The sequence below is a fragment of the Gobio gobio genome (assembly GCF_949357685.1).
Source record: "Gobio gobio genome assembly, chromosome: 15".
NCBI classification, from domain to species: Eukaryota; Metazoa; Chordata; class Actinopteri; order Cypriniformes; family Gobionidae; genus Gobio; species Gobio gobio.
The window spans coordinates 10,325,426-10,343,678 of NC_137108.1; the positions used below are offsets into that span (position 1 = coordinate 10,325,426).

Here is an 18,253-nt window from a genome sequence, read left to right on the forward strand (position 1 = left end):
CATGAAAACAATGTTACGAGTGAGCGAGCTGACTGTGACAAGATGGCCGCCAGGTGCGGACGTCGACCTCCATTGGCCAGCAGCGCGGACGAGACATCTAGCCTTTATTATGTTTATCTATGCTGAGAACGAAGAAGTTGATGTCTTGCGCTAGTTTGAGATGACATACGTCACGACCAAACGTTAGCGGTTGGTTATGGCCGATCCAGAGTGGCTCTGGACAGATCCAATAGTTTTAAACTTCAACAGAGTTCCCACCTTCAAGGAAGTTAACGCTTGTCAATGGAGAGTGGCCAGACTCTCTGTACAAATTAAATGTACGAGAGTCTGGTAGGACCAGGCTAGTGTCTTGTATCTTTCAAAACTCAAATTGCTATATAAAGCAATTTGAACATATGTTCCCTTGCATTTGCATAGCTATACTATTAGACTAATAGATCTACTAAACTGCTATGCCAGGTACTCATCAAAATCAATCAATCTATCAGTCAGTCAGTCAAGGTCTATGATGCTACTAATTCTGAATGTATGAATAGATGACATGGCATGCAGTAACAAAAATGACTCAAAATATACTCTGACATTGAAAATAGAAACTCAAATTAATCTATATTATGCCCACTTACGGTTTGAGAAAGAAAATATGGATACACACATTCTCGCTTGATAAGAGTGATGAATGCAGATCCGTGAAAATCCATCTCAGCGTTTTACAGTCGTGATGATGCATGGTTTGTTTTTCACATAATAGTGTTATTGGAGGTGATCGGTGTCAAGATGTTCTTTTATAATTCCCTCAGCTCAACACTGTCCCGGCAGCTGCTTTACACGGAATGTAAAAAGAAGTAACAATAGGTTGACTTATTGTGTCGTGTCCTTTATCTTCTGCGGGATGTTTTAGAATCATACCCTGGCTTGCCGTTCAAAGTAATGTCTTACTGTTTATTAAACCATCACCCCCACCCATCCATCGCTTTCTTTGCCAAACCTCGCAGTTTATTGTTGCCAGGGTATTGAGATATACATCTGATCATTTCCTCATTCTCAGCAAATCTCTGACATTAGTGGCATTCGTGTCAGTGTACGCGTAAATCTTCTTCTATCTGCCGCACAATATGACTCACACTAAGTGACTGCTCAGCTATTATTGGTGCAGAAGAGATAGTAAGTCGAAAAAGAGACGGATAAAGAAAGGCAAGGAGAGTTGATCACATGCTGGACAATATTGGTGGCAGATGTGGCCACCAGATCACAGTGAAACCAGGATGGCATTTCCTCAGGATGCGACTATATATTTTTGAAACTTTGATGTGAGTGCTCTCCAGAAATATGTAGGATTTCACGTGCATCTGATCTGGCGGCGTCAGTCGTGGGGATAAACTGAAAAAAAAAGTTTGAAGCTTGCATTGTGGCTTTGAGGGTAGCATTGGTGATTAGCATTATTCATCAGGGAGCTATTTCAGTTGCATTTTTGCAGTCCGTGGTGAAATATTTCAACCAGTGGTGCTTCCCAATGCAAATGGTGAGGTGCCAGGGTAATGCTAAGTGGTTGCAAAGGTGTTCTAAGTAGTTTTTTTTAGCTTCATGTTATGCAGTTGCTTATGCAGGGTCCTTCAATGTGCGTCTGTGGGATTTTTTCACCTGCTTTATGATCCAGCAGGTAAAAATAGTGTGTCTGATCACTTAGTAAAGTAAAAGCAAGCCTCTCCTCAGCAACACGCATGATTTGAGGAATCATTCATGTCTGGAGCGAAAACGCTGATGAAGTTTAACACGTAATGGTAGGGTAGGCAGTTTTCGGAGAGGCTAGCAATAGCGAGCTAGCTTTGAAAGCATAAGATCCCACCCTCCTTTCAGAGCGTCTCTAAAGCCACGCCTCCTTCATAACACATGAACACGTACAGCAGGGAGCAAACAAAAGCGTCATGAGAGACGCCGTTATGTCTCAAAGCACATAACATTACAATAATAATGAACACAAACAATTTAAAGAGCACTGGCCTGTACCACCTGACTGCTGCAGATTGATTTCGCTGTTGATAGTGTTGCCATTGAAACGCATAAATTTGAATCACAAACCACTCCGAGTATAACGTCACGGGTTTCCATCTCTTCCAAATTACTGTAGTTATGGCCTGAACGCAGCATAAGCTTGTTGTGTCGGTTCAGGAGGAACTGTAAAAGGTGGCTAATGTTTCTGTTGTGGTGCTCGGTGACTGACTTCTGTTTTACTCTGCATAGCATGATGTTGATGTGCAATGTCTGTGTAGAGGTATGGAAATACATATGTTGACAGGCAGGTAGAACATTGGACCGAATACAATGATTGGACGCACATTTTATGGTCCTACACCTTCCACAGACGATATATACATTTACATTGGGCCCTATACCTGGTGCAATGCGACACAAGTGTTTTTGCTAGTTTCAGCCTGACGCAGTTATCATTTTCACGTTCAGCGCCATGTTATTTAAATAGCAAATGCACTCATGGCCATCTGTTCGCCCATGGCCGTGCTGGTCTGAAAATTAGGTGTGTTCAGGCGCATTCTTGGTGTGTTGCTATTTTGAGGCATCTGAAAACGACTGCACCATTGACCAACAAAAACCTGGTCTAAAGTCAATAGCGCAGTATTTTATGTGTTATTTAAAGTGCGTGTTAGTAATATGCGCCTATAGACGGGTGCACAACGTGCGTACACTCTGCTTATTACGCACACAGGGATGCGCATCAGCACACAAACATTTTTAAATATTAAGAATAAAAAGATTCCTCTCGGGAGAAGTGTTCAGTCTGCTCACAAATTCTGCCATGTAAATAGCGATTCCGCCATGGTTCAAGCGCAACTGGCATTTAAAGGGAATGGGAGATGAGACTCTGATTGTTTTTTTGCACATTACGCCCAAAACACACCCACTACTCAATAGGAGACTTGGTACAAACCTTTTGGATCATACGTCTGGGGCGCCGACCGTTTTTTCTGCCATTAAACTAGCAAAAGTGGACTCGGACACACCCTAAGTGCACCTGCGCCATGTGCTTCAGACCATGCTCAGATAAATAGGGCCCATTAGATCACTTAACTTAGTGATTGCTATCAGGATGTGAAAAGACTTTCAACCAGCATAATAATAAAATGTTTCTGAAATGGAAAAAAAAGTGTGCTTGACTTGATTCGTTTCTGAAATCAAAAAGAGGAAGAAAAGTAAATGGAGTGCAACAGCCCACTTTTTCATTGGTCTTGGTTCCGGAAGTTATTAGCCATGAACCAAACCAACCAGCTATGAGGAGAATCACAACATTACACATTTAGATTTGAAGCAAAAAGAGTATTTGAAAATCAAACAAAAAGACAAAACTACAAGACTGTGAAGTTGGGGAAAGAACTACAATCCCATGAAGCATTGCAAAATACATAATCTAATTAAAAACGTACATATAAACCATATTTAAGCAGTTTGAGACCCTAGGGAAATTGAAAATGTCATTTGAAATGGGCACTAAAGAGTTGTAATTTCCTTATCGCGATTGGTGTAGTTTTTAGCGAAATTGTGGTAAAAGGGTTTTTTCGGGGGTTTTTTTCATCAGGAATTATGCTGTTAAACACGATTAAGTAACACTTCATTTCAATGGTCCACTTTAGACATTTCTACTAACTATAAGTAACTTTGCTTCTACTAACCCGAACCCCAACACCCAACCCTAAAACTATAATGAAAATTAGTTGACATGTAGTTGCAAAATTACTTATCGTTACTATAATGTCTAAAGTGGACCATTGGAATAAAGTGTTACCCACAAATAAGATGAATAAATGCGAACTGATGAGTTACCTCATCATAGCTCATAGTAGGTCTGTCTTTCATAAGCTATTGTTAAAAATGAGTTCCCCTGTGGCATAAATGATTGGGATTTCTACTTCCAGAACTCAACTTTCGGGCACTCTATACTGAAGGCAACATGATTGTTTAGCCTGACATGAGTTTGGCCTAGGTCCCTTGATGTGTGAGTGAGTGAGAATGCTATGAATTCTTACCTCAGCTTAATTAGAATTGCCTGGGAATCTTGATTGTGTGTTTTGGTGTTGTGATGTTACTGAGGATGTGTCGTAGTGTACGGTCACACCCTGAATGCTAACGAGTCTTTTGCCAGGTGTCAGGTTTTGACAACATCAAACCCCTCCAGTTCACAGAGCCAAACAGGAATAAGGAACTGGTTCGACACAACTGTGTCCACATTTTGTAATGTATACTCAACCCTATCAGTGTTTGATCTGCTACATCAAACTAATTCATCATCTATGGCTGCTCACGCCGCTTCAAACCCCCAGCAGTCATCACTCGTCCGATAACTCACCAGTCTGTTAACCGGGGGTTTATATCCTGATTTGCCACGGCGAGTTCGAGAAAAAATCGACATCGGCCGCGATGCAGATTAGAGGAACTGATCTGATATCAGCCTCTGCCGTGCACATGTGCGGAGGGGGAATAACTGAGCCAGGCCCCAGCTGCTGGGTGACACTTCAGATACATCCATTTCTCTTTGTACAGACCTCTGGAATTAACCCAAACCCACAATGGCATCACATCAGAAAGGAGCACAGGAAAGTCTGACTTTATTATCCGTCTCTGTGGAAATTTTCATGCCGAGGGATAAAGCTCTGTAACGGCTGTCTGCTGTTTATTAGGCGAAGCACAAGACAATAGCAGCCTCGGGGAAGGGTCAGACAGTCCGTTCTCGCTCCGTGTTAGGCTTTGGAGGACTGGTCACCGGGAAAAGTGCATTCTAAGCAGACGTATAGCAGGCTCCGAAATACAGCTGCCTGTGTAACATCTTTGCTAGTTGAGTGTTTGATTGTTTGTTTGATTGATTTGTGCTACTGCACACAAACGTTCAAATCCATCCAAAACAATCCACTTTAAATATTGCCAGGATGTGTCTACAAATAACTTTAGAAAACAATTTGTTACCATTCAGGGTGTAAGGTTACATGAGTGGTGACCTTTGACCCTAATAATTCTATATGACAGCCCTTTTGATATGTTAGTTTTTTGTTTATGACAACAGAAATTCAAAATGTCTGATGAAAATGGTGAATCGTCTACCTCTGTTATAGTAGTGTATGGGGAAATAAATGAATAAAACACTTTGGAGATGACTATATTCTTGTTTTAAAATATACAAAAATGTGTTGATTTAATTATTCATGCATTAAAGGTTTATATCCACTATTTAGATTGAACTTATGAGTTCCTCTAGAATGGTTTGATTTTTCTGAAATTTTTCATGGAATGCCAAGAAATCTGACTGCATTGTCATTTTTCTCTCACCCATCGTAATATTTCAGGGGCAATACATAAATACAAAAGATATAAGAACAATTATTATATTTATCACTTTTTTTTTTTTTTTTTTTTTTAAATAAGCGATTGTTAAATATTTGCCCAACATTCTGGGTAGTTTTATTTAACTCAACTATTGTTTTGCTGTAAATACTGTATTGCTTTCTTAAAATGAACCCAAAGTTAACATGTAATAATATTTTTAATAAATTAACATTATCAATAAGTTTAATGAATAATAATTATTTATTACATTGCTTATTAATACATGTTTGCCTTCTAATTATTACTGTTGCCTCTAGTAATTATGTCTAATTTCCAACCTCTTTTGGGTTGATTTTAAGCCAGCCATATATTAATTTTTAAACAATAATTAGGTTAAATAAAACTGCCCGGCATGTTGGGCAAACATTTAACCCAACCGCTGGGTTAAAACAACCTGGGTTTGTCCATTTTCAACCCGTCTTGGGTTGTGTTTAACCCAGTATTTTTTAGAGTATATATATATATATATATATATATATATATATATATATATATATATATATATATATATATATATATATATATATATATATATATATATATATATATATATATATATATATATATATATATATATATATATATATAATACTAGCAGTTTGTCCCTTGTTGCAATTTGTATGAGTAGCGTGAGAGCCTCCTTCTCTCTCTCTCTCTCTCTCTCTCTCTCTCTCTCTCTCTCTCTCTCTCGCGCTCTCTCTCTCTCTGTGGATCCAGGGGCCCTGCCTCATCCGGTGGCATGTTCTACAGCAACCCATCGCTCCTGGGATGAAAAGACGATGACCAAGTTATTCGTCCAATTCAACCTCTATTGTTGTTTTGGAAACAAGGAACAGCAAAGTAGTCAAACCATAACATGGTGTATGGCAAGTGTGGATGTGTGTGACTACTGGACTCCCCGACTTGCAGTTCCCAGCAGGGCCCGACCATTGTTGAAGGTATTCACCCAGTGCACTCATGAAACTAGATAAATGGATTAGTTCTTCGGAGATACTGGCGGCATCTTCAAAAAGACAACACCGTGGGGCGGTTCGGAGGGGTGGATGAAGGGGGGCATTTGTGTCGTAGGGCGGGGGGTGTATGAATGACCTGTTTCTGCCAAAAAGACAAGACAGTGATAAACTTTCCTCTCTCTTTTACACTGTGACAGAGACACAAGCGTCATGGGAGAGAATCACCCGTAAACTATGTGCCGGAGCAACAGTTTATGTGCAAGTATAGATGCATTATTTATTATTCTATCCTATTGGCTGGCATTTATGTCCTTCGTCAGTTTTATTTATTCGCACACCACGCGGTATTTTCCATGTCTTTCGTATAAGATTACGATAATAATTTAAACGATCATCGTGATTTTTTTAACCCCATGTCCTCTCTTTATTTCTATCCCTCCCACACTTGCATTTCCCTTTATTCTGTTACGTCCTCTTTTTTTTGGCTGCCATTTATTGCCCGGGGCGGCGTGTGACAGTAGCTGAAGTGTCAGAGTAATTATGGGTTCCAGCCCCGTTTATTTCTCGTTAGACAATTGACTGTACATCAAGTACAGAATGAGTAATTGCGTGTGCATTAGCGAATCCCACCCCGATGGCCTCCAGCACTAACCCCATGCTAGTACAGGACAAAAGATATAAATGAAACACCGGGAGGTTATTTCATTTCAAACACAACAAGCCCACGAAAGAAGATGAAGACGAAATAACGAGGAGAGAGCTGAAATGTGCACACCTGCCTTGATTTGGCCTCTATCCATTTAGCAAGGGAGATGTTTATTATTGTTGTTATTATTATTAGTTATTATTAATTATTAGCATACAATTATAATTCGTTTAAGCACGTTTCTGCTTAGCATTTTCTATGTGTGCAATGCCGAAAATAATTACTTATTTGTTTCTTAAAGTCGGGTATGTCGGGTATTAGTTCAAAATGGTTAGTAGAGCGATAATAATAATAATAATAATAATAATAATAATAATAATAATAATAATAATAATAATAATAATAATAATAATAATAATAATAATATGCACTGTTGGGGTTTATTCATTCACTACTACATTAAGCCGAGAAAAATCATAAAACATGAGCGGCCAATATTATTTACTTTTTCGTTAATATTTTTGGTTGTTTAATGTCACTAATATAACACAAAAATTATCAAATACAATCAAATAATATAGACCTATTTTTAAATAAAAGGAATCTTACAAAGTCGCATTTCGATCGCATAAAATATTCTCTGAATGTTCTGAAATCTTTTAATTCATTCCTGCCATTATTGTTGGAGCTTTTAACGTTTTATTTTATTTTTAGTGAACTACTGAAATGTAAAAGCAAAAAAACTTTGATCGTTTTAGTCCAAACAATACGCAAACGGGGCCCAAGATTTGATATAATGCTATGGGATAATATGTGAGATATAATACTCAGTATTGAGTATTTCAAAAAGGCTGTTGATTCAAAATATATTTGATTATTTTCTCATCTGAAATGTCTAGTTTCACGGACAGAAAAAAAAAATGTTTAGTGATCTTGTGAATTTCTCCTGTCCTTTCCATGTAAACCAGCTGTAATGACTCTACCAATCTATAGAGGTCGCTGCAAGCTTTAATTTATTTGCAATTCGGCAAATTCTGGTTTCCTGCATCAATGGAGTTTTAAAAGGAACAAGTTTAACGTAAAGATATTAGCTATAAACAGACAATGCAATGAAAAATCAATTAGTATGATTGGCAAAACATCTGTATTATCAGTCTGTATTTACCTTTTGTGTGTGGTTTTTATAGTCACAATTTGAACGCTCTAAGGGAGATATTAGGCTATTTTTTTTCTCCCTGATTAATTTTATAAGTGCATACATTTAAATGATAAAACTTGAAAAGTGAATTTCGCTTCCAAATATAAACACATCACGTCTCTCCGTTGGTATAAATTGGAACTGCAATAATATTTAAATAGCCTACTGTTTAAATTGTAATATTGTGAAACACATTTTAATTATTCGTTTATAATTTGTAAACAATATGAGTGTCTCATGCTGATGACGCAGAGAGGCCTCAATCCACACTCCCTCTGAACTGAATGTCACTCTCCTCAACAAATTAATAATTTATTATCGTATCGGGTTTTTTCCCCCTCTGACAGATTAGATTTTAACCATTTGATTTTGTTTGCACAGGGCGTTCCCACATTATTACTTAATGATATTCCCAGCTGCTTCGGTCCATTTTCCGCCGCCAGCAGCCATCTGGTCTCTTATTAGCACCTCAATGCATTTGCAGCAGCTCCATTTAACAATTGAATCTGAACACTCCCGCAAAATATTTCCAGATCCATTTTGGGCCTCATGCATGTAAATAACCGACAGCTTTCGCCACACTTTTAAGAGCATTCGTTATTATAATTTTGGATTATCAATAACGAAAATATATTATGATGGATTTAATAATAATAATCAAATGAAAAGACAAACGGAAACATAAGAGCAGTAACGTCACCAAAACCAAACCACAAAAAAAATACTCTTTGAATTTGTCTATAATTTCATTTAGTTTATTAGACAAAATATATGATCTGGACAAACTCCGTCAACTCACTATTTACAAATGTGGGTCACCTTAAAGGAAAACACCAACACATAAAGACAAAATAAGCCTACCAATGTCCCACGGTAAGGAAGGGATCACAGGTGTCATTATATACAACTCCACCGGACGCTAATCAAACTCGGCCGTTTGTTTTAGAGTAACTGAACGCTATGCTGAATTGATTTCGTTCTCATTGTCCCATTATGAGTGCCATCAGTCCTTTTTTTGCGGGGCAAATGTCTTGATCAAGCGGAAGAAAGAGCTGTTAGGACCCTCTGTGTCGATTCCTGCTGGTTTCTGGGGCTGTGGAGACAGACAGAGAGAATTGGGATGAGTTCCTATCCTCACAACAACACTGAGACATTTTCTCTTAGTAATTTCCTGAACGTTATATTACAGCAATTAATTATATATATATATATATATATATATATATATATATATATATATATATATATATATATATATATATATATATATATATATATATATATATATATATACTCACACACAGCATTAAAGCCTATTAATGGATGTTTTTTTCAAAGCGTTACTATAGCCTAAATTATTTCCCATCCACATGAAATTTTACAAAATTGGTTTCGGTCAAAAATAGAGACTTTTACTACAATGTATAAGCAAACCCACTGGCGCAAGTATAAGTCAAGTCACCAAAAAAAAAAAAAAAACCGCAACGGGTCTGCTAAAATTGTGGCACTTAAAAGGGGAAAGTTTCAGCAAGACTGCTCCCCCGAGGTTCACTTTTCCCCAGGGTCTTTAGGAAAGGCACACAGCCTCGGTGACTTGATAAGTAGTTATTCTCCTGAGAGGCAGAGAGTGTGTGTGGGGAGGGGGATTCGGGGCCTTTTGTCACCAGGAAAAGCACAACTATTTATTATAAGCGCTAAGCGCAGATTTTTCTCTGTCTGACTGTTAGGAAATCTATATCCCAAGAGTCTTTCTCCGATAAGCAGTTTTAAAAACAACCGTTTGCTGTTGCATGTGTTTCATCTGGTATAGCCTTACAACAACAATATTAATACTAAGAAGAAGAAGAAGAAGAAGAAGAAGAAGAAGAAGAAGAAGAAGAAGAAGAAGAAGAAGAAGAAGAAGAAATAAAAAGAATATCATAGAAATGTACCTGTCATGAAGAGGACGAAACGATGACTTTAAGGGTTGCGTTGGGGATTCATTTCTGAGGACATTTTCCCGCTCTAAGATGTTAAAACAAAACCAAACATTAGAATTAGATTGACTGGAATTAAATGTGCAGCATTATTGTACAGTTTTTTTTTTTAATTGGTATTATTTATTTGTTATATATAGGCCTATATATAGGGTAACAACAAAAACAACAACAACAGCAATAATAATAATAATAATAATAATAGGCTAATAATAATAATAGGCTAATAATAATAATAATTAAAATGGCACTGCCTTGTGGGCCACATTTGTTCTGCGCTCGGGCCTAGTGTGATTTGTGCATACCTATGTGTTTTGGACTCAGGTCCTCTGGCGCCTTCTCAGTGTTCACGGCTGCCATGGATGACACCACCACCGACGAGGGCTGTTGCGAGTGAACAGGATGATTATGGTGATGCTGATTGACGCCCAAGAAAGACCGGACGTTCAGCAGGGAGTTTTGGCCCAGAAACGCGCCATTTGTCCAGTTGTGGAACTTCCCAATTTGGCACGTGTACAGTCCGTGGCTGGGCAGGAAGGCCGGGTGTGTGCCCGCGGGAGTGGCGGGAACAGAGGGTGAAGTAGGTTTTTGCGAGCTATCTGGACTGGTTGCGGTTTCTGCTAACGACCATATTTTGGGCTTATTGCTAACCGGAACTTGAAAACCTCCCTGTCGACCCGGCGACAGAACCCTGGTGTTGTTGTTGTTGCCGTCAGACGGCTCTTTGCCAGCAGAAATGACTGATTTGGATTTCTCGAAGGCCTCGTGAGCCTCCAGCGCGAGCGCGCGCCGTTTCTCCTGCAGGCTCTCGAGCTCCCCGCGCTTTTCCTCATCCTCCTCGTTGCTTTGATCTCCGTCGTTGTCGTCGATCTTGTCGATATCTATGCTCTCCAAATCTATTTCCTCTTCGTCTTCGTTCTTTTCGGCGTCCCCCTCGTTATCGCTCCCAAATATATTGCCATCTTCATCCTCTTTACTTCTGGCGCCCCATGTCACCTTGTTCTCCTTCTTGAGTCTCCGTCTGGCGTTGGCGAACCAGGTGGACACTTGCGTGAGGGTCATCTTGGTGATGATGGCCAGCATGATCTTCTCGCCTTTGGTGGGATAGGGGTTTTTCCTGTGCTCGTTGAGCCAGGCCTTCAGAGTGCTGGTACTCTCCCGTGTGGCGTTTTTAGGCCTGGCAGGGTCTCCATACTGGAACTGGCCGTAGGGATAGAAGGCTGGGCTTGTGTGGGCAGCAAAGCTGGCAGGGTGAACGCCAGGGCTGTCTTTTAAATCATATTGAGAGCCCTACAATGAGGAAAAAAACAAACAATAATAAATCAGATATGTTGCATTTATTACACACAAGAATGCGTAGGCTACATAATAATTCGGGAATTGCCTATACTGTCAAAATTCCATTTCGAATTTTCTCTTTCTGTCCAAATCGTTGCAAATGTATCAATCATTGCTTCTTAATCTGACCTCCCCCAGGAATGTTTGTTTTGTGCTTGGAATATTAATAAACTAATATTTATTTTGACCTTTGACCAACATTGTTAAAAAGCTAGGCCACATATAGTGTTAACACAAACAATTATATGTAGGCTAAATATTATATTAATGGCATTCTGGAAACTGAGAAAGAACCGCATTATTTCGAGTCCGATGTGTGTACAATCAAGCATATATTTAATTTAAGGCTCGATCGTGATGTACAGGCCTTAACCTATTACCATTATTATTAGTAGTAGTAGTACTAATAACGTTATACAACATACGACGTAAATATTGCAGTGTTTCAAATTAATCGAAACATTATAACTGAGGGAAAGTATTTTGCAATGTTTAAATGATTTTTATATTTTACATGCAATAAGATTAATGCACGTAATGTGGATACAATTTGTAATTATTTGTTACAGAATAGCGAAAGACAACTGAATAATAACAACTCTGCTTTTTACAGCACTTTCAATAGCTCTCTTTTTCGGAAATGCAACGAGATTCCGCTGTTGTCAAGTATCTCCTTTCATTAGGCAAATCAACTCATTTTGTCACTTTTATTATCATTCATAGCCTATTTATAATTTAACCTATAGCCTACAAGTCATGAAGACATGACGCAGAAAACTGTAAAGTAGTTTCTGAGCCAACAATAATTCGTGTTGCATTGTTTACAATGCGAACCGCGAAGTTCTCGATCAAAAAAATTAGGTAAACGTAAATTTAGCTTTATAACAATTGTAGCACGTTTTAAAAGTAGCAATTTGGAAATTACATGATTCGTTCTATTAACCTGCAAAACAAAACAAAAATCTCCAACTCAAACACCGAGCCGACAAACTTTTCTTGTAAAATGGCGGTCGGAAAGAATTGTACGTATTTTAATTTTTACACGTGCCAAATCCGTAATGCCATTTTAACACAGACTAGGGTAAATGTTAAAAGCTGTAGAGAAACTTCCCATGCACATTGCAAGCTTCAGATGGGTTAGCCTCGCTTGTGCGGCAATCCCGATAATGGTTGGCAATCAGCGCTCGCAGAATAAAAGCAACAAAAGGCAGAAAAAGAAGAAAAAATCGTGAATACACATCTGCTTGTCTTACCATTTGGGAGAAAAGAGCCAGATCGGCGCTGGTGTAAGGCAGAAAGGCGCTGTAGTTGTGTGCGTACGGGTACATGCCCAACACCGAGGACACCGCAGCGGCCGCCGCGGACGCGCTTCCCCCGATCTCAGCGCTCCCTCCGCGGGACGACGGAGTTAGCACTCCCGGGCGATCGCCTCCGTACACCGCCTGGGAGGCACTTAAATACTGCGGGTAACCCAGCTGGGGGAAAGACATCTCCTTCGCCACGTCGGAAGCCAAAACAAGGCGAAAAAGCAAATAGCCCCACCAAAGCAAGAAGTGAAAGAGTTTCTCTCTCTCTCAAGCAGCACAGAGTGAGAATGGGAAATGCTCGTCTTTAAATCTCAGCTTCTCTTTTGCGGCAAGTCCGTCGGATGTGATCAGATCAACAATTGAGCTCCAACTGATGTCTCTGCCCCTAGGTCCTGGGCTGATCTCTCAGATACAATTTGAAGTTGATGCTTTGATTGGCGTCCCAGGCTCCTCCTCGTTGGCGCATGTGGTTAGTGCATTGGCCAGGGCCACTTTTGCACTGTTTGGAGGATTGTATGTTAAATGTTTAGCATTAGAATCCATTCACTGTAGTGTGACAACCTGTCTACACGATTTTACAGCTGCCCAGCACTGGGGAAATGAACTGATAGGCACGCGGAACTTATTTGAATGGCTCATAATTCTTATAAACACTGGAGAATTAAAGCAACACTCGCGATGACACTGATCTTCTTAAGGTATTGACGATCAAACAAACTGTATTCTTTTGAAGGTTCGTTTTTTCTTCTTCTTCTTCTTTTTTTTGCAGTGAGTGATTGCTAATATTGTGTACAGGATTTTACACATTTGGCAAAAAAACAAAAAAAAAACTCTGAATTGAATTATTCAAATGAAGCACTGGCATTATTGTTTTGTTGGAGTGAGTTTTAAATAATTAAAGATGTGCATTTCCATACTCTGCATTTAATTTCTCCTTCATATTATTTTTGGTACTGTCAAAAATATTCTAATGCATGGGCTTCATTTAATGCGCTTAGGAACTAATATTTTTCTTTGGTGTAACATCAATTATTTGTTCTCGATATTGACAATCGGCGCAGTAAATGTATGTCAATTAGTCTAAAATATTATAGCACAGTTTCTCTTCCATTTCTTCTCTCTCTCTCTCTCTCTCTCTCTCTCTCTCTCTCTCTCTCTCTCTCTCTCTCTCTCTCTCTCTCACACACACACACACACACTCACACACACACACACACACACTAACTCACTCACACTTATAACCCAGAGGCACTTACAAGCATACACACGGGGGTGGGGGCGTTGGGGACTTTGTATTTATGTTTCATTGTTAAATACTGAACGAGGTGATGTCGTGAATAATCGTGAGCACTTCATTAACATGCACACAAGCGCCATTTAGCTGGAAAAAAACCCAAAACTATTAATACCACTAATAATAGTCATGACAGATAAAGGGATCGCCTGTGGTCTAACGGTTTATGATTTAATGTGTGTGCGATAACAATAATCTCACTAATCCCATCACATCTTTACCAAAACACCCCTACTAATAATAATGAACTTGCAGCTCATCTGTTTTTGCTTAATAGGCAACATATAAACATGCGACCTATTGAGAAAATGTACACGCTTCTGTACAAAATATGTATTTTTTATTTTATTTTACATTGTAATATTTGTTTGCTATTTCACTACAGTGATCTATATTATAAACTAAATTAAACGTGCAAATTGAATTGACGTGTTTTATTATTTTAATTCAGTAAACGCACGAGTTAAATGAGTGTTTTCATTTAGCCGAACTGGTGCGGTTGTGCTCGGGCGCTTCATCCGCTGCTCGTGTCCAGGGTCCGGGACTCAGGCTCTGTCATGGGGTCGCTGCTCAAGCGCTTCAAAAGTTGTGCTCGTTGAAAGGATATAGTGGATTTATTAGTTTAACGGCTCAGATGAAGCCAGTGATTGTGATCTGCCCCAGATGGCCGCGAGTGGAGGATCTGTTGAAAATATCTGAGGGCACTGATGCCAATCAGAGGAACACATCAGACAGAAGGAGGAATGGCACTGGCGATAACCCGCTGGAAACGCGCACAGCTGAAGATCATGCAGATATGACAGAAATATCTCTAAACGACAAAGACAGAGACGTTAAGAAAGGACATTGAATCTTGAGAAATGTGGTAGAGGGGAAAAAAAAGTAAGGGGGTGCTCAATTACTCGCTTTTTATTTAAACATGTATCTTTTAGATTGTATTTAATTAAGATTTCTTTTTACATTTTATTAATTTATGGGCTGTGATTTACTGCAAAAAATATTTCGTAGACATGCATGCTTAGTTATTTTAGAAGTATGTTGGGGCGAGAATATCACATTTCCTTTTTCGGGTAAATGGGGGGAAATAAATTGTAAAGGGGTTGAAGTTTGACCCTCGTCAAACAATGGCACGTGTAATCTATGGGCAATAAAGCGCGTTCACACTTAACTGATTTATGGGTCTTGTTAAAGTCCCATTATCACTTTCCCTGCAACAACAAGAGACCAATGCAACTTTACTGGATACCCAAAGCATGTTCTCCCTCTGTTTAAGAAAGATTAATAAAAAATTACATATATAATTTACTTTTCAAATTGTCTTAATTTCTCCCTGTGCAATGTGAAAATTATACTATGCACGTGTATACAATGATAGGCATGCATGTACACACATATCTATAAATTATGGAAAGTGCACTATGCCCTTAAGCAAGCTCTCATTTTTTCTGCTCTTCCTCTGTCTTATAAATAAGAAACCTTAGCTTAGCAAACAGTGATTTCAGTGGGTGAATTCTGCATATTTCAAAGGTTGAAGGTTTTTTTTAGACGTGGAAAAAAACATTTTTAGATTTTTAAACCATTTCAAAACAACATCAAGAGGCGTGCACACATATTTTTAGGCTTGCTGACTCTGCTGCTGTCTAAATGTCATTACAACATAAAAACAGCTGTTTGTCCATGCATTCTTATCCAACCTTCCTTTCCCATTAATGCACAAATGGATTCTTCCAAAAAAAAGGGATACTTTCTGACCATTTCAGAGCATTTCTGTCATCTGCATGCGGGCTTCATGAGACGGATCTCGCAGTGCAGACTTCTGTTTGTGTTTGGATTTCATAGAACTCAAAAATCAATGCGTTTCTCAAGCATGTCAATGTACATTCTTTAAGTACAGGTGTAGGGCAATTCTTACAACACTGTGAAACTCATGTAGCACAAACGAAAGCAGGGAATGGCATTCAACTAAACTGTCAACTTTAAACAGCCAAAAGCAATGAGATCAAAGGCATGCGCTGGAGTCTCTTCTCTCTCTAGATTACAGCCCTAACGGTTTGAACCCTTAATGCTATTAAAGGGAACCAGGACATCTCTCCCAACCATGGTTACTGAGTAAATCCCCTCTGGACTCAAAGATGACCAGAACCAGACTTGAGTCAGCAGTGGTCAAATGGAGCTTTTGCAGAGTTTCAGCACCAGCCATCATTGTAGCATTTGATGCTCAGGGTCTTCGGGAGAGACGCTGCAAGTGTACTGATTGAACAGACCCATGATCCACAGTCTTGGCTGCACTGACTGTTTGCACCCCAGCTTGCGAGCTAATTACGGCAGGGCTCACGTGCGTCTGTGTACAAGAATGATCACTGCATGACTGGGACGTGAATGATGCAACTTTTTTTCCTTTTTCCATTTCAGCATACACTCAACATGTAACGTGTGCCCATAATGATTTTCCTCATGAAAACAAATATGCATGTTTTAAAGAAACTCTACATTTTAATGAAGAATGTGCAAAACCTAGTCCTGTGTTCCTTATAGGTGGAGGGGTGGAATCATAACTAATGAAAATGGCCCTTCGGCAGTTTGGGAATGTGTTGAGATTATCAACGTTGGGAACTTTATCACGTCAGCGTCTGAGCCAGAGCCCTTCTGGACCACACATGATTGTCCCCTATTGTCCTCCTCTGTCTTCGGCAAGTTGACATGAGGTTAAAAATCTCTGGTATGCCCCTCTCGCCCAGGAGAGATTAACAAATTATATGTGCTGAAATCTACTCCAGCTAAATTCGGAAGAAAGCAGTTACCACCGACCATCACAATGTGCTGTTCGTTCCCAGCCCACAAATAACATTTATCCAATAACCCCAAATATCCCCCAACACTGCAATAAACCAGAGAGCAGTTAAATGCCTTGTTAGAGTCCTGCACTAGGAATTTGATAGGAATGCTTATACCACACCCAGGTACGGAAAGAGGGAATTTCAGGCTAATAAAAAACGTGTGCGGAAGTGTCATAAGGCCAGAGTGCAGTGTGTGTGGCTGACAGCACGGCATATGGAAAGAGATTTTACCTCGTTGTTGCGACACCTTGGCAGTGAATCTTCTACACTACTGGGCATCTGCTAGTTTGGCACTTGCCTACAAACTTTACACCCTATCGCAAATTTGGTTTCCAAAGCAGACACTTGTTACAGATGATTTTGTATGCTTTCTCGTTTGATTCATTTTACTGTTCTCTTTTTTTTTTATCAAAACATTCTATTTTTGATCACATGTGACTGGTACGTTATAAAACACGACTGTCGGTTAAACATAGTAATGTTTTTAAATCTTTTTTTTTTCTCACATGAAAACAACAAACAACATGTTTAATAAGTAGGTCTGGGTTTGTCACAAATATATATTTGAGTAACTATAAGATGTTGAGTGAATGCTATGCAGTTGATAATGTTTGTGAATTTTAGGATCATCTTATATATATATATATACACACACACACACACACACACACACACACACACACACACACACACACACACACACACACACACACACACACACAACATGAAAGAATACAAGTTTTAGGGTATTTTTCATAAATGTCAGATTGGGGCATGCAGTCACATTTATATCAGTGGAGATTGTCACATTTTTTGTATGTCATTTTATACAATATCTGTTGGTGCACAAAAATGGATTGGTAATTGTGAATACCTCTGTTACCTTTTTTAATTTATGAATCGATTTGTTTACATGATTGTTTAGTGTTTATTTTTCTGCTGAAATAGGCTTTTGAACTTGCATCTTCCATTGTGAACTCACCAAATTGTGTGTGTGTGGTCCAGGTATACCCTATATGACAAAATGTCCCCACAAATATGACGATATCCAAAAACCTTGTCCTTGCGGGGTAATTTTTTGGTCCCCATGAGAAAAAGAGCTCATAAATCATACTAAATTATATTTTTTGAAAATGTAAAAATGCAGCATTTTTTTTTTTGTGGTCGGTATGGTTAGGGTTATGGGATTAGAACATACAGTTTGTACAGTATACAAATCATTATGTCTATTGAAAGTCCCCATAAAACATGAAAACACAATGTGTGTGTGTGTGTGTAATGATGAAAGTAACACAGTATTTTAGTGATCAAACTTT

At 38.9% G+C, this 18,253-nt stretch overlaps 1 protein-coding gene across 1 annotated transcript; it reads right to left on the minus strand.

Moving 5' to 3' along the window:
- Positions 1–8,921: 8,921 nt before the first annotated feature.
- irx1a (iroquois homeobox 1a) lies at positions 8,922–14,511 on the minus strand. Its single transcript, XM_079837226.1, has 4 exons — positions 12,753–14,511; positions 10,467–11,451; positions 10,117–10,189; positions 8,922–9,278 (listed from the first exon to the last, which is right to left on the minus strand). Exons 1-4 carry the CDS (start codon positions 12,987–12,989, stop codon positions 9,221–9,223), a joined length of 1,353 nt encoding a protein of 450 aa, XP_079693352.1. The 5' UTR covers positions 12,990–14,511; the 3' UTR covers positions 8,922–9,220.
- Between the last annotated feature and the right edge of the window lie 3,742 nt (positions 14,512–18,253).

What these genes read in the sequence shown, in the direction of transcription:
- irx1a (XM_079837226.1), bottom strand. Translation starts at nt 12,989, where the DNA reads ATGTCTTTCCCCCAGCTGGGTTACCCGCAGTATTTAAGTGCCTCCCAG. An exon ending in TGGCTCTTTTCTCCCAAATG is followed by an intron (nt 11,452 to 12,752) that starts GTAAGACAAGCA and finishes TCCTCATTGTAG; the next exon opens with GGCTCTCAATATGATTTAAA. An exon ending in TTTCGTCCTCTTCATGACAG is followed by an intron (nt 9,279 to 10,116) that starts GTACATTTCTAT and finishes CTGTCTCCACAG; the next exon opens with CCCCAGAAACCAGCAGGAAT.